Source organism: Budorcas taxicolor, chromosome 6 (genome assembly GCF_023091745.1).
Source record: "Budorcas taxicolor isolate Tak-1 chromosome 6, Takin1.1, whole genome shotgun sequence".
NCBI classification, from domain to species: Eukaryota; Metazoa; Chordata; class Mammalia; order Artiodactyla; family Bovidae; genus Budorcas; species Budorcas taxicolor.
Window position 1 is genome coordinate 58,862,802 of NC_068915.1, and position 14,037 is coordinate 58,876,838.

Below are 14,037 nucleotides of genomic sequence, written 5' to 3' on the forward strand. Positions count from 1 at the left end.
GCCCCCTTTTCCTCCTGCCCTCAATCCCTCTCAGCATCAGAGTCTTCCAGTGAGTCAACTCTTCACATGAGGTGGCCAAAGTACTGGAGTTTCAGCTTCAGCATCATTCCTTCCAAAGAAATCCCAGGGCTCATCTCCTCTAGCATCTCTTAATTGGGCTTGCTCAAGGGAAACCTCAGGTTCCTGAAGGAGGAACCATCAAGAGACATCTCTATCTGTGCTGATGTAATTGGGTCCAAATATTGGAAATTCCTGGGCTTCCTGGGTAGTTCAGCTGGTAAAGAATCCACCTGCAATGCAGGAGACCCTGGTTGGATTCCTGGATCGGGAAGATCTCCTGGAGAAGGGATAGGCTACCCACTTCAGTATTTGGGGCTTCCCTGGTGGCTCAGATGGTAAAGAATCCGCCTGCAGTGCGGGAGACCTGGGTTCAATCACTGGGTTGGGAAGATCCCCTGGAGAGTACATGGCAACCCACTCCAGTATTCTTGCCTGGAGAATCCCCATGGACAGAGGGGCCTGGCGGGCTACAGTTCATAGGGTTGCAAAGAGTCGGACAAACTAAGCATAGCACAGCAGCATTAGAAACTCCCACGTAGGAACACTGCTGACTGTGAAGCTCTGGGCTGTCCAGCAAATTCCTTGTAACCAACAGATGAGGAAATTGAGTGAAGCTGAGGGAGGTTGACTGGTCTAAGCTGATTTTTCAGAGCTGATTAATTTATTCTGGAGGAGATGGTTTCTTAAAGGACAATGGATCTCCAGATGGATACTAAGCAATCACTGATCCATTCTGTTGCAAGCAGTAAGAATGAACTGAGGTAATAAATATGGCTTCTAGATATGCAGATCCATATTAGCATCCATCATGGGAAGAGGGAGTGGTATCATTTATATTCCCTGCTGTCTCAGTAGTAAAGAATCTGCCTGCCAGTGCAGGAGACAGGAGACAAGAGTTCAATCCTTGGGTCAGAAAGATCCCCTGGAGAAGAGAATGGCAACCCACTTCAGTATTCCTGCCTGGCAAATCCCATGGACAGAGGAGCCTGGCAGGCTACAGTCCATGGGGTTGCAGAGTCGGACACATCTTAGTGACTAAACAAACAATATGATACTTTTTATCAGAATAAGAATCAGGGCCCTTAATACTGTCATCCCCAGTATTTTCCTTAATTTCTACACAGATTCTCTCAATACATATTGCACTTATAAATACTGGGTATTTGTGGAAAAAAAAGAACAAACATTGCTTTTTATGGTCTCATGATTGTCTTTAGAACCCCAAAGGAAAGGAGGAAAGGAAAGTTTGTCACACAGTTGTGTCCAACTCTTTGCAGTCCCATGGACTGTAGTCCACCACATCCTCTGTCCATGAAATTCTCCAAGCAAGAGTACTGGAGTGGGTTGCCGTTCCCTTTTCCAGGGCATCTTCCCCTACCCAGGGATTGAACACGGGTCTTCTGCATTGCAGGCAGATTCTTTACCAACTGAGTTACTAAGGAAGTTCCTTAGAACCCCAAAGGAGATAATTAAACAAAAGTGACCCCAAAACTTTAATGTAGCTCCCCAAAATGCCTAGCATAGTACAAAGTTAGTACCTTACACTCTTAGCATAATCTAGCTTAATACTTACTTTTAAAGTAGCAAAATAAGTTGTTGTATATTTTTGAGATTAGTTGTCAGTTGCTTCATTTACTATTATTTTCTCCCATTCAGAAGGCTGTCTTTTCACCTTGCTTATAGTTTCCTTTGTTGTGCAGAAGCTTTTAATTTTAATTAGATCCCATTTGTTTATTTTTGCTTTTATTTCCAGAATTCTGGGGGGTGGATCATAGAGGATCCTGCTGTGATTTATGTTGGAGAGTGTTTTGCCTATGTTCTCCTCTAGGAGTTTTATAGTTTCTGGTCTTACATTTAGATCTTTAATCTCAAAAATATACAAGCAACTTACGCAGCTCAATTCCAGAAAAATAAACGACCCAATCAAAAAATGGGCCAAAGAACTGAATAGACATTTCTCCAAAGAAGACATACGGATGGCTAACAAACACATGAAAAGATGCTGAACATCACTCATTATTAAAGAAATGCAAATCAAAACCACAATGAGGTACCACTTCACACCAGTCAGAATGTCTGCAATCCAAAAGTCTGCAAGCAATAAATGCTGGAGAGGGTGTGGAGAAAAGGGAACCCTCCTACACTGTTGGTGGGAATGCAAACTAGTACAGCCACTATGGAGAACAGTGTGGAGATTCCTTAAAAAATTGCAAATAGAACTGCCTTATGACCCAGCAATCCCACTGCTGGGCATACACACCAAGGAAACTAGAATTGAAAGAGACACATGTACCCCAATATTCATTGCAGCACTCTTTATAATAGCCAGGACATGGAAACAACCTAGATGTCCATCAGCAGATGAATGGATAAGAAAGCTGTGGTACATATACACAATGGAGTATTACTCAGCCATTAAAAAGAATACATTTGAATCAGTTCTAATGAGATGGATGAAACTGGAGCCTATTATACAGAGTGAAGTAAGCCAGAAAGAAAAACACCAATACAGTATACTAACACATATATATATGGAATTTAGAAAGATGGCAATGATGACCCTGTATGCGAGACAGTAAAAGAGACACAGATGTGTAGAGTGGACTTTTAGACTCTGAGGGAGAGGGAGAGGGTGGGATGATTGGGGAGAATGGCATTGAAACATGTATACTATCATGTAAGAAACGAATTGCCAGTCTTTGTGCAATGCAGGATACAGGATGCTTGGGGCTGGTGCACGGGGATGACCCAGAGAGATGTTATGGGGAGGGAGGTGGGAGGGGGTTCATGTTTGGGAACGTATGTACACCCGTGGTGGATTCATGTCAATGTATGGCAAAACCAATACAGTATTGTAAAATAAAGTAAAAAAAAAAAAGTAGCAAAATAATGGCCTGCATTTCAAAGAATGCATGCATAAACATTGTGTATCACATCTTTCATGTGCTTAAGCAACTCAGTGACAGATTATGTTTTAAATCTTGTATATGTAAACAGGATACTTAAATGTGAATTAAAATTAACTCTTTTTTTTCCAGAGGTGATTATGTAAATGCTTTGGCTCATTATGAGAAAGGAATAACAGGTGATAATAAGGTAACCTTGAATAAAGATACGCATAGTTATCTTCGAGTTTGTTGTTAGTTTCCTGTAAGAAATAATCTTATTTGCATTGTATTTATTTAGTATGAAGCAGGTGAGCCTTTTTTTTTTCAGTTTATTAACAACTTTGCAAGGACATTGTTAAATCATTTTAAAACACTTTGACCTCTTAAAAACTGACATTGATAATATTTTTATCTGTCTGAAAAAGCTTTGTTTTCCATTGCACCCTAAATATGAGCTTTTTGTTGAGATTGGGAGTAAAATTTGTATCCCTTTCCACTTCCAGGCTAGCTGTTAGTTTCATAAGGCTTTTCGTTTCACTCTTAAAACGTTTCAGTAACCGCTTTGAAAGTGAATTCCCAGTCCATAAAGGTTTTTCTGCCATTTTATCACTCATGCTATATCTTGTATGATTAACCTGGTAAGCATATACTTTACCCACCATTCCAGTCCATTCTCTTGTCCCAGACCATCTCAGAATTTAACTCAACAAGATAAATTTGGCGATAAAAATTTATACTTTTGTTAGGTGATGTCAAGATTGAAAATCTTTTTATTTTCGGTTTTATATCTAGCCTTTTATCACAAAAGTGATAACAATGTCATTATAGTCAATTTGAAAAATCACCAAAGTCTGTTAACCTTACAAAGTGAGAGTTCAACATTCTCTCCTCAAAACCCAATCCTTAATGATGACTGCCGGTCATGATCTTATATATTTCCATCCAGAATCTCTTCTAAGCATATAGATATGTATACAATAGGGATTTTTACTAAAAATAAAACCATTCACTTCCATTCTCTCAGCAAAGATCAACTGAGAATCTGTTCTGTAAAAGAAAAACAGCATTTTGCCTTATGGTGTTTCCAACTCAATACATATGAATGATTTAATTTCTTAAGAGCTTCTTAACTTTCATTGTTTGCATGTATCATGGTTTTTTTCATCCACTCCCTTGTTGAATTCAAATAACTATCAGTTCAGTTCAGCTCAGTCATGTCCGACTCTTTGCGACTCCATGAATCTCAGCACGCCAGTCCTCCCTGTCCATCACCAACTCCCGGAATTCACTCAGACTAAACGTCCATCGAGTCAGTTATGCCATCCAGCCATCTCATCCTCTGTAGTCCCCTTCTCCTACCCCCAGTCCTTCCCAGCATCAGAGTCTTTTCCAGTGAGTCAGCTCTTCGCATGAGGTGGCCAAAGTACTGGAATTTCAGCTTCAGCATCATTCCCTCCAAAGAAATCCCAGGGTTGATCTTCAGAATGGACTAGTTGGCTCTCCTTGCAGTCCAAGAGACTCTCAAGAGTCTTCTCCAACACCACAGTTCAAAAGCATCAATTCTTCGGCGCTCAGCTTTCTTCACAGTCCAACTCTCACATCCATACATGACCACTGGAAAAACCATAGCCTTGACTAGACGGACCTTTGTTGGCAAAGTAATGTCTCTGCTTTTCAATATGCTCTCTAGGTTGGTCATAACTTTTCTTCCAAGGAGTAAACATCTTTTAATTTCATGGCTGCAATCACCATCTGCAGTGATTTTGGAGCCCAAAGAAATAAAGTCTGACACCATTTCTACTGTTTCCCCATCTATTTCCCATGAAGTGATGGGACCAGATGCCATGATCTTCATTTTCTGAATGTTGAGCTTTAAGCCAACTTTTTCACTCTCCTCTTTCGCTTTCATCAAGAGGCTCTTTAGTTCCTCTTCACTTTCTGCCATAAGGGTAGTGTCATCTGCATATCTGAAGTTATTGATATTTCTCCTGGCAATCTTGATTCCAGCTTGTGCTTCTTCCAGCCCAGTATTTCTCATGATGTACTCTGCATATAAGTTAAATAAGCAGGGTGACAATATACAGCCTTGACGTACTCCTTTTCCTATTTGGAACCAGTCTGTTGTTCCATGTCCAGTTCTAACTGTTGCTTCCTGACCTGCATATAGGTTTCTCAAGAGGGAGGTCAGGTGCTCTGGTATTCCCATCTCTTTCAGAATTTTCCACAGTTTATTGTGATCCACACAGTCAAAGGCTTTGGCATAGTCAATAAGGCAGAAATAGATGTTTTTCTGGAACTCTCTTGCTTTTTCCATGATCCAGCGGATGTTGGCAATTTGATCTCTGGTTCCTCTGCCTTTTCTAAAACCAGCTTGAACATCTGGAAGTTCACGGTTCACGTATTGCTGAAGCCTGGCTTGGAGAATTTTGAGCATTACTTTACTAGCGTGTGAGATGAGTGCAATTGTGCGATAGTTTGAGCATTCTTTGGCATTGCCTTTCTTTGGGACTGGAATGAAAACTGACCTTTTCCAGTCCTGTGGCCACTGCTGAGTTTTCCAAATTTGCTGGCATATTGAGTGCAGCACTTTCACAGCATCATCTTTCAGGATTTGAAATAGCTCAACTGGAATTCCATCACCTCCACTAGCTTTGTTTGTAGTGATGTTTTCTAAGGCCCACTTGACTTCACATTCCAGGATGTCTGGCTCTAGATGAGTGATCACACCATCATGATTATCTGGGTCGTAAAGATCTTTTTTATATAGTTCTTCTGTGTATTCTTGCCACTTCTTCTTAATATCTTCTGCTTCTGTTAGGTCCATACCATTTCTGTCCTTTATCAATAATTATAATTATTTGGGGGTTTGTTTCTATCAAATACACTGTGGTGAATATTCTGCCTAGTATTAATATATGTATCTTAGCTACTTAAGATAGTATTTCTGCAGGTTATATTCTTACAAGTGGGATTTCTACATCATAAAATGTGTGCTTTCAATTCTTTAAACTGCGAGATTGCTCTTCAAAAGAACTTGTGGTAATTCATCCAGCTGTGCATGAAAGTGTCCATTTCCCCCATATTCTCTACACTACCAATCTCTACCAGTTTGATCAGCATTTGTATTTAATTTTATTTTTTGTGTGTTTGATTATTAGTGAAGCCAAGGGTGTTTTATTTATTTATTGGCCAATTGTATGTTTTTTAAATTAATATGAATTGCCTAATTAAATCCTGTGCTCATTTATCTCTTGGAGTTTTGACAATTTCTTTGTTTGACTGCATCTATTTTAGTTCATTCTTAACTGTATTATTAAATACAGTCACCACTAGCCACATGGGGCCATTTAAGTTATTTAAAATTAAATAAAACATAAAACTCAGATCCTCTGTCACAAATAAGTAAAGGTTTTATGTTTCATCATGCCTAGTAGAGAAATCTTTAATTTGATAAATGTTTTTTCTCTCAATTTTATTCGTAGCATAGCTATGTACCCAGTGTATTTCCTCTCACATAAAATTTTATACCAAGAAGACTACAAAGATATGCAAGGTATTATGACAAAGGTGCAGTAAAAATTTGGCCTTGAGCAGAAAAGATCTAGACTTCTAAAGCAGAGAATATGACTTTGTAACAGATGATTTTTTTTAAAAAAAAGATTCAGTATTATTTCAGAATCTTTAGATTTGCCAGCAAAGACTATTGAAAGTAAGCCATAACCTTTAGGCTCATTTTAGATTTAAATTGTTTGGCTAAAATATATCATCTTTACAAATGAACTTACTTAGAAGACAGAAAGAGACTCACAGAGAATGAACTTATGGTTGCCCGGGGAAAGACTCGGGGGACAGGATAGTTAGGGAGTTTGGGACAGACATGTACACACTGCTATACTTAAAATGGATAAGCAGCGGGAATCTCCTGTATAGCATGTGGAACTCTGCTCAATGTTATGTGGCAGCCTGGATGGGAGGGGACTTTTGGGGAGAATGGATACACGTATGTGTATGGCTGAGTCTCTTTGCTGTTCACCTGAAGGTATCACAACATTGTTAATCGGCTGTATCCCAATACAAAATAAAAAGCTTTTAAGAAATAAACAAAAATAAAATACATCATTTTAAGCTAGGGTGTGATTTGTTAGTTATTTGCCTTCTAATTTCAGGAACACGATGAGGTGTGCCTGGCTGGCGTGGCCCAGATGTCCATAAGAATGGGAGACATCCGCCGAGGGGTCAACCAAGCCCTCAAGCACCCCAGCAGGGTCCTTAAGAGAGACTGTGGAGCCATCCTGGAGAACATGAAGGTAGCGTTTCCTGGGAATACATATTTATGAGGTCTCATACACAATTAAACTAGTATTTGATAATCTCATACTATTTTAGCAATTTTCAGAAGCAGCTCAACTGTATGAAAAAGGTCTCTACTATGACAAAGCAGCATCTGTGTACATCCGCTGTAAGAACTGGTAAGAATCTGCTGTAAAGTGTGTTCTGAGCAGGTGTGGAAATGAGTGTGTGTCGACGGCCTCCCCTCTGGTTTTCTTGCTCATCCTCCCAACTGCGCAGCTATTGCCTCTGTCTGGGCCTTCCCTCCATCGCCTGTTTTTCTTTATAGATTAGTTCATCTTAATAGTTCTTTTTCCAAAGAACAGCACATTTTCTTGGTTTAATATGGGGAAATAACCTGATCAGATAAATTACTAGAATGAAAAACCCCTATTATCCACAAAGAGTCAATGAACTAGCCTTCATTTTCCCACAGAGGGTGGGCTGGCGGGGTCAGCAGCCCGAGAAAAAGCAATTAAATCTTTTCACTGTAGGGGCCAAGATTTTTTTAAGATCATGATAACTGTTTCTTGAATCCAAAAAATTAACATCTGATTGTAGGAAGCTACTTTTTGAGCAAATGCAGTGCTGACATTATTCTCCTCGACCTACGTTTCTAGGGCAAAAGTTGGTGAGCTTCTGCCTCATGTTTCTTCTCCAAAGATTCACTTGCAGTATGCCAAAGCTAAAGAAGCAGATGGAAGGTTTGTGCAATGTCTCAATTTTACACAAATCTAAAAGGATGTTTTATAAAGTATTCGTTGATATCTGCAACCTTTAAGAAAGGCAAAAACAGAAAACATCTTTACCCTCACCTGGCTTGAAGTGCCAGGCTATTAAGTTTTCCCCATACTTTATATAGTTCATCCAGTCCTTTATGTATTTGTATGTGGACTACAATCTCATTTTTATTTGAAGGTTAAATACTAGAAGTTGAAATTTTGATATAATTATGGCATGAAAATGAAATTAGACAAGAGTCATTTTACTAAGGAGGATAACTTACAGAGGCAAAGAAAAGTGAAGAAACATGAATTTCATGGCTGCTCTGTTTAAGCTGAAAAACAGGATTACAGTATAACAACAGATTGTTGGTACTTTAAATAGACAAAGATTTTCTGGAACTTAATATAGGAAACTCAAATGCACTGGGAGGAAATGGGCTAAGACAAGAAGGAGTGCCAGAGGAGGAAATACAGTTATGAAATTATATTTTATACAAACAAAAAAGTTCCATCTCACTAATGGTAATTAAATTAAAGCAACAGCATATCATTTTAACTTATCTTGGGAAAAGATTTATTTTAAACTAATAACCATATTGTCAAAAAGCACTTGTTATGCATGACTAATAGGACTGTAAATTTCTAAAGTCTTTAGAAGGTTATTTAGCAATATGTATTAAGAGATTTTTAAAGGTTACTTCCTTCTACTTTTAGAAAAGTAACCTTAAGAGATACACACTAAATGTCTTGTTAAAATGGAAAGAGCTAGAGAGCTCATGGAGACTGAACAGAAGTCTTGAGCTCCATCTAGAGGTCAATACACAATGATTTTATAGGTTACTGTTAAATTGTATCTGTAATTGTGAAAAATTCCTGATTTTCTGTTTGCTAAAATAAGCCTGTATTACTGTTATAATCTTTCCAGTTTAACAAAACAGTAAAATATAAAAAATTGTATATATGTGATTAAGATGAGAAAACAGTTCATTATTGGTATTTTACTGTTAGTTTATCAAACCTCTAAAAACAGCATATTTTAATGAAATGGTTCATGGTATTCTTTCTGATAAAAAACAAAGAAGTACAAGAAAAGTGAGCAGCCACCATCAATTTAAAAAAAAAAAAAAAACACAATGTCCCAAGCATTTATTGACATTTTTCTCCCAAATATGACAGGGTTGAGAAAGTTTGTTTGAACTAAATATCTCTTATAGATACAAAGAAGCTGTTGTGGCTTATGAGAACGCAAAACAGTGGAACAGTGTGATCCGCATCTACCTGGACCACCTCAACAATCCAGAAAAGGCTGTCAGTATTGTCAGAGAGACCCAGTCCCTGGAAGGAGCCAAGATGGTAGCCAGGTAATGTAATGCGTTATTTTTGGACTTCCAAAAACCAGCCTTTAAAGACAGCCCCCACTTCCCCTTGTCAAAAAAAATCATTTCAAATGGAATATTTATTCTTTCTTTTCAAAATTATATCTTCTAGGTGTTTAAATTCAAAGGCTGTTTGTTATGGTCAACATACGAGAGTATGTTTACCGAACATAAACATATGGTATAGAACTACAGTTTACCCGCTATGTTTTTACTTTGGAATGGTTTCTCTGGCTTGAAAAAGATTTTATTTTGTGAATGACAGACTTCTTTTAAATGAGTCAAGCTAATTAAAGTACTCTTTGCTTTAGATTTTTTCTACAGCTTGGTGACTACGGATCTGCCATCCAATTTCTTGTTATATCCAAATGTAATAACGAAGCTTTCACACTGGCTCAGCAACACAACAAAATGGAAATCTATGCAGACATTATTGGTAAATATCATTGTTTTCCCCAATTTCTCTTAAAGATTTTATCTGGTCTAATAATCAGATTGGCTACGTCCGCACGCACATGCACACACACCATTCCATTGTGTACAGACACACATACAACTGTATGTTACGTGTTAGCTTTCAAGATCCCTACTGTCACCTTCAAGGTGAGACGGAATTGTAAGACCACTTTGAAAAATTACGGTGTTTCAGGTAACTTCCATGGGAGGCCAGGTTTCCCAAATTCTCCTGCCGATCAACCAGTGGTAAAGGAAGGTTCCAAAACAAAAGTAATAGGAAATGCAGAGTGACTTTTGAAAAAGTAATTGTGTTCATAAAATTTAAAAATTGAGTTGTAAATTAAGAATATAGGATGTGGTTTTTAAAAATTTTGAAAGTCCGAAAGAAAATTTTATAGTCTGAGAATACCAGCTTATAGGTTATCTTCCCCTGTTTGTAATTATTCTTAAAACTTACTGAAATAACTCAGGTTTTTCACTTCATGGGCCATATATAACATTATTTGTGGTGTGATTTTTCTCTCTTGTTTTTACTGTGGTAAAATATACAAAACATAAATTTGCCATTTTAATAATTTTTAAGTGCACAGTTTGGTTGTGTGAAGTACGTTTACACTGTTGTACAACCATCACCACATCTGTCTCCAGAACGTTTTCACCATCCTAAACTCTACCCATTAAACAGTGGCTCCCATTCCCCTCAGCGCCCAGCCTGGCAACGCTGTTCTGCTCTCAGTCTCTATGAATTTGACTATTCATGGCACCTTATATAAGTGGAATTATAATATTTGTCCTTTTATGTTATTTCATGTTTTAAAATTCAGAAAGTGACCATAAGAAATGATGGTAGGATTCATAAGAAAATTTTTGTTTCAGTCTGTAAGGGAAATAATAGGTAAAAGCATCTTGTAATATCTTCAGAAGTCATTCAGATAATTGGAAATATGAAGAGTTAAAGAAAAAAAGTACAGATGAAAGTCACATTATAATTATTAATGTTTAACATGGCCGATGACATTTCTATGCTAACATTACAAGTCATCATTGCACTAAAGCATTTAAGTTTCTCTAATTTCATAAGGATGTGGCTTATCTGATACATACACAGAAATACACAGGCCCTCCAGTCCCCAAACATAACACACACTTTCCTTCATCTTTCTTTACTCTCTTCTTTTATAAACTCTAAATCTAGCTTGGTCTGGAGATACAGGGCTGTTCATACTCTGGTGCCCTATTGGGCCTCCAACCCCCGTGAGTAAATGTAAAATGAATGTAAACAATGAATTGGAACTCCAGCAGCTTTGGGGTCTTCTGTGCTTAATATGTTTAAGCCTCAAACTAAAAGAACAACAGTAAAAAAGGAAAAACAGGAATTATCTTTAATAGCATCTATTATCCACTTGAGTATCATCTTCCCTGTCTGACAAATACACACAGACTATTGTTTAAACCATGCATCGGAGAAACCGAGAAAGGAGATGGACCCAGTTGTTTTGAAACCCTAGGGAAATCCTGGATTGTTCCTGTTGTTTTAGCCAGTGAGATTGAAACTTTTAAAGAAAGATAAAAGCCCCTAAGGGTAATGTCAAACCATAACCTAGCTCCTCACAAAGCCTCCTAGCTTCCTCTCCTGATTGTTGTTTAGAGAGAAAAGAAGGTGGAACAGTTGATCTGTGAGGTTGTTATGGTGAATGTGTTTTGTGATGAAAAAGCCACTGATAATAATATTTGCTGTTAAGGGATTTTAATTGCCTCTTCTTAGATCACCTGTTTTTAGATCTTGTTTTTGAATTAGCAATGAGAAGTAAACAGATTATGCTCAGATATTTTACTCAATGAATTTCTGATTTCTGTTGTAGGTTCTGAAGATACCACTAATGAGGACTATCAAAGCATAGCCTTATATTTTGAAGGAGAAAAAAGACATTTTCAGGCTGGAAAATTCTTCTTGCTGTGTGGCCAGTATTCACGAGTGAGTATTTGTGAAGAAAACACTTTGGACTCCACAGGAATGGTTAGGGGAAATGTGTTAAAATATAGTATGCTCCTAGACACCCAGCTTTGAAATCTGAAAGTCAACCTTGACATCTTCCACTGTCTCCCACACCCAGTCACCTCTTTCACAGCTGCCTTCGTAACCTCTCTCACAGCTCTCTCTCTTTTTTGTTCTTACCACCATCCACATAATCCAGACCCGGGTCACCTCACTTTAGATTGTTTCCTGTTTTCCTTGTTTTTACCCTCTCTCTCTATAAATCATTCTTCGTTTTGTTCCCCAAGTGGTACTGACTTTGACTGCCAAAGGACCCCTAAAGCAGAGTTACGGTGTTTAAGCAAGGGACGTAAACAAGTGAAGCTGTGGAGTAAGGCTTGCATTCAGTGAGTGAAGACCTGGGACTGCTGGATGGCACCTCGTACGAAGGAAGTGGCTGCTACTCACCCTCAAAAATGTGTTGCCATTCAGGAGTTTGGGCCCACTAGTTTCAGATCATAGGATTTTTCATAAACATAAGTCTGGGTCAGTGTTAAAATGTAGGCCCGGATATTTGTATAACATCTCTCTGACCAAAGAAACATGTCTGTGTGTGAACTTGGCCTTCAGGCCACCAATTTGCTGTGCTGGCCCTTTAGTTCTTGAGTCTAAATTCCTTCGCTGGATTTTCCACGACTGATCAACCAGCCTGAACCTCACAGAGTGGCATCTCGCTTTTTCCAGTGAAGAGTCCTACGATCCCATTAGCCTTTCCCATCCTTGCTCTCCACTGGGCTTCTCTCTGCCCTCTTCCCCACCTACCACAGACCTGTTCATCTTCAAGTCCTTTTCCTCTGTGATACCCTCAAGAACGTCCTGTCTTCCTCACACCAGCCATAAAACCAACTGGCAATACTGTTCATTTGTCAGTTTAGTACTGACTTGCACACACTGCTGTATTTAAAAAATTTAAATAGATAACCAGCAAGGACATACTGTGTATAAATAAATCGGAAAGAAAATACTGCCCATTTGTCTCTGAAGCCTTTATAGCCATAATTGTCTTCATAGTTGTGGTGGTGTTTAGGAATTAGACAACTGTGGTTTAAAATAATTGGTTTTGGGGATTTCCCTGGTGATCCAGTGGTTAAGACTTCACCTTCCATTGCAGAGGGTGTGGGTTGGATCCCTGATCAGGAAGCTAAGATCCATGCCTTGTGGCCAAAAACCAAAACATTGGGAAAAAAAAGAGAAACAGAAACAGTGTTGTAACAAATTCAGCTAAGACTTTAGAAGTGGTCCACATTTAAAAAAAAAAAAAAAAAACTTAAAAAAAAGATTGACTCTCTGTATTATCATCACATCACATAGATCCCCCCAGTGAGACTGTACATGATACAAAAAGACAAGCTGCAGAATCCCCTTAACTGGTATTTCCCTTAGCATCTAGCACAGCCTCATATTCAGAGCAGCAGATTGTCAGTAAATGATTTGTTGAACGAATCAAGGAAAATAATTGCATCTTCCTAGCTGAAGAGGGCACATTTTTCATTCTTATTTCATTCAAAATCAAAACTAGATTCTTCAGACTGGATCTTTCTACTTTTTAAACTACACCCAGCCTTTTAAGTATGTGTTGCATGACCCAACATGGTGCAAGCTCCTGGCTGAGATGAAGATACTTTCGCAAACTGCGATTTCTATGTGTGTGTGAAAGCTTTGTGTTTCCTATTGTGAAAGCAGTCTGAAATTTTTTTAATTGTTATACAATTCTCCTTTCAGGCACTTAAACACTTCCTGAAATGTCCAAGCTCAGAAGATAATGCAGCAATAGAAATGGCCATTGAAACTGTAAGTAAACTCTGTAATGAAATTTTCAAGAATGCTAACTTTTTAAAGAACACTAGATTTCAAGTCAAAATGCAAATATTAGTTCCATTTGTTACTTTTTAGTTTGAGCAGTTAAGGAGGTTAATTAAATTCTCTCCATCTCCATCTCTTCATGCACAAAATAAATAACTTACCCTGACTATTTATTAAAGTTAATTTGTTAAATATGGGGAAAAAAATAAAAACTTTTTGAAATTTCCAAACATTTACAAAAATAGGCCTAACAGTATAACAAATTCCCAGGTACCCATCATCTCATTTCAACAGCTAACACATGGCCCATCATATTTTATTCCTACCCCCACCCTCTTTCCCTGTATTATTTTAAAGCAAATCAC

At 38.1% G+C, this 14,037-nt stretch overlaps 1 protein-coding gene across 1 annotated transcript in view; it reads left to right on the plus strand.

Moving 5' to 3' along the window:
- The window catches only part of LOC128049504 (WD repeat-containing protein 19), a 169,530-nt gene that overhangs the window by 131,895 nt on the left and 23,598 nt on the right, over positions 1–14,037 (plus strand). The window contains exons 31-38 of the mRNA XM_052641755.1: positions 3,099–3,156; positions 7,115–7,255; positions 7,335–7,417; positions 7,898–7,981; positions 9,217–9,363; positions 9,690–9,814; positions 11,697–11,809; positions 13,592–13,660. Of these exons, the coding sequence (XP_052497715.1) occupies positions 3,099–3,156; positions 7,115–7,255; positions 7,335–7,417; positions 7,898–7,981; positions 9,217–9,363; positions 9,690–9,814; positions 11,697–11,809; positions 13,592–13,660 (820 nt within the window). The remainder of the gene's footprint in view (positions 1–3,098; positions 3,157–7,114; positions 7,256–7,334; positions 7,418–7,897; positions 7,982–9,216; positions 9,364–9,689; positions 9,815–11,696; positions 11,810–13,591; positions 13,661–14,037) is intronic.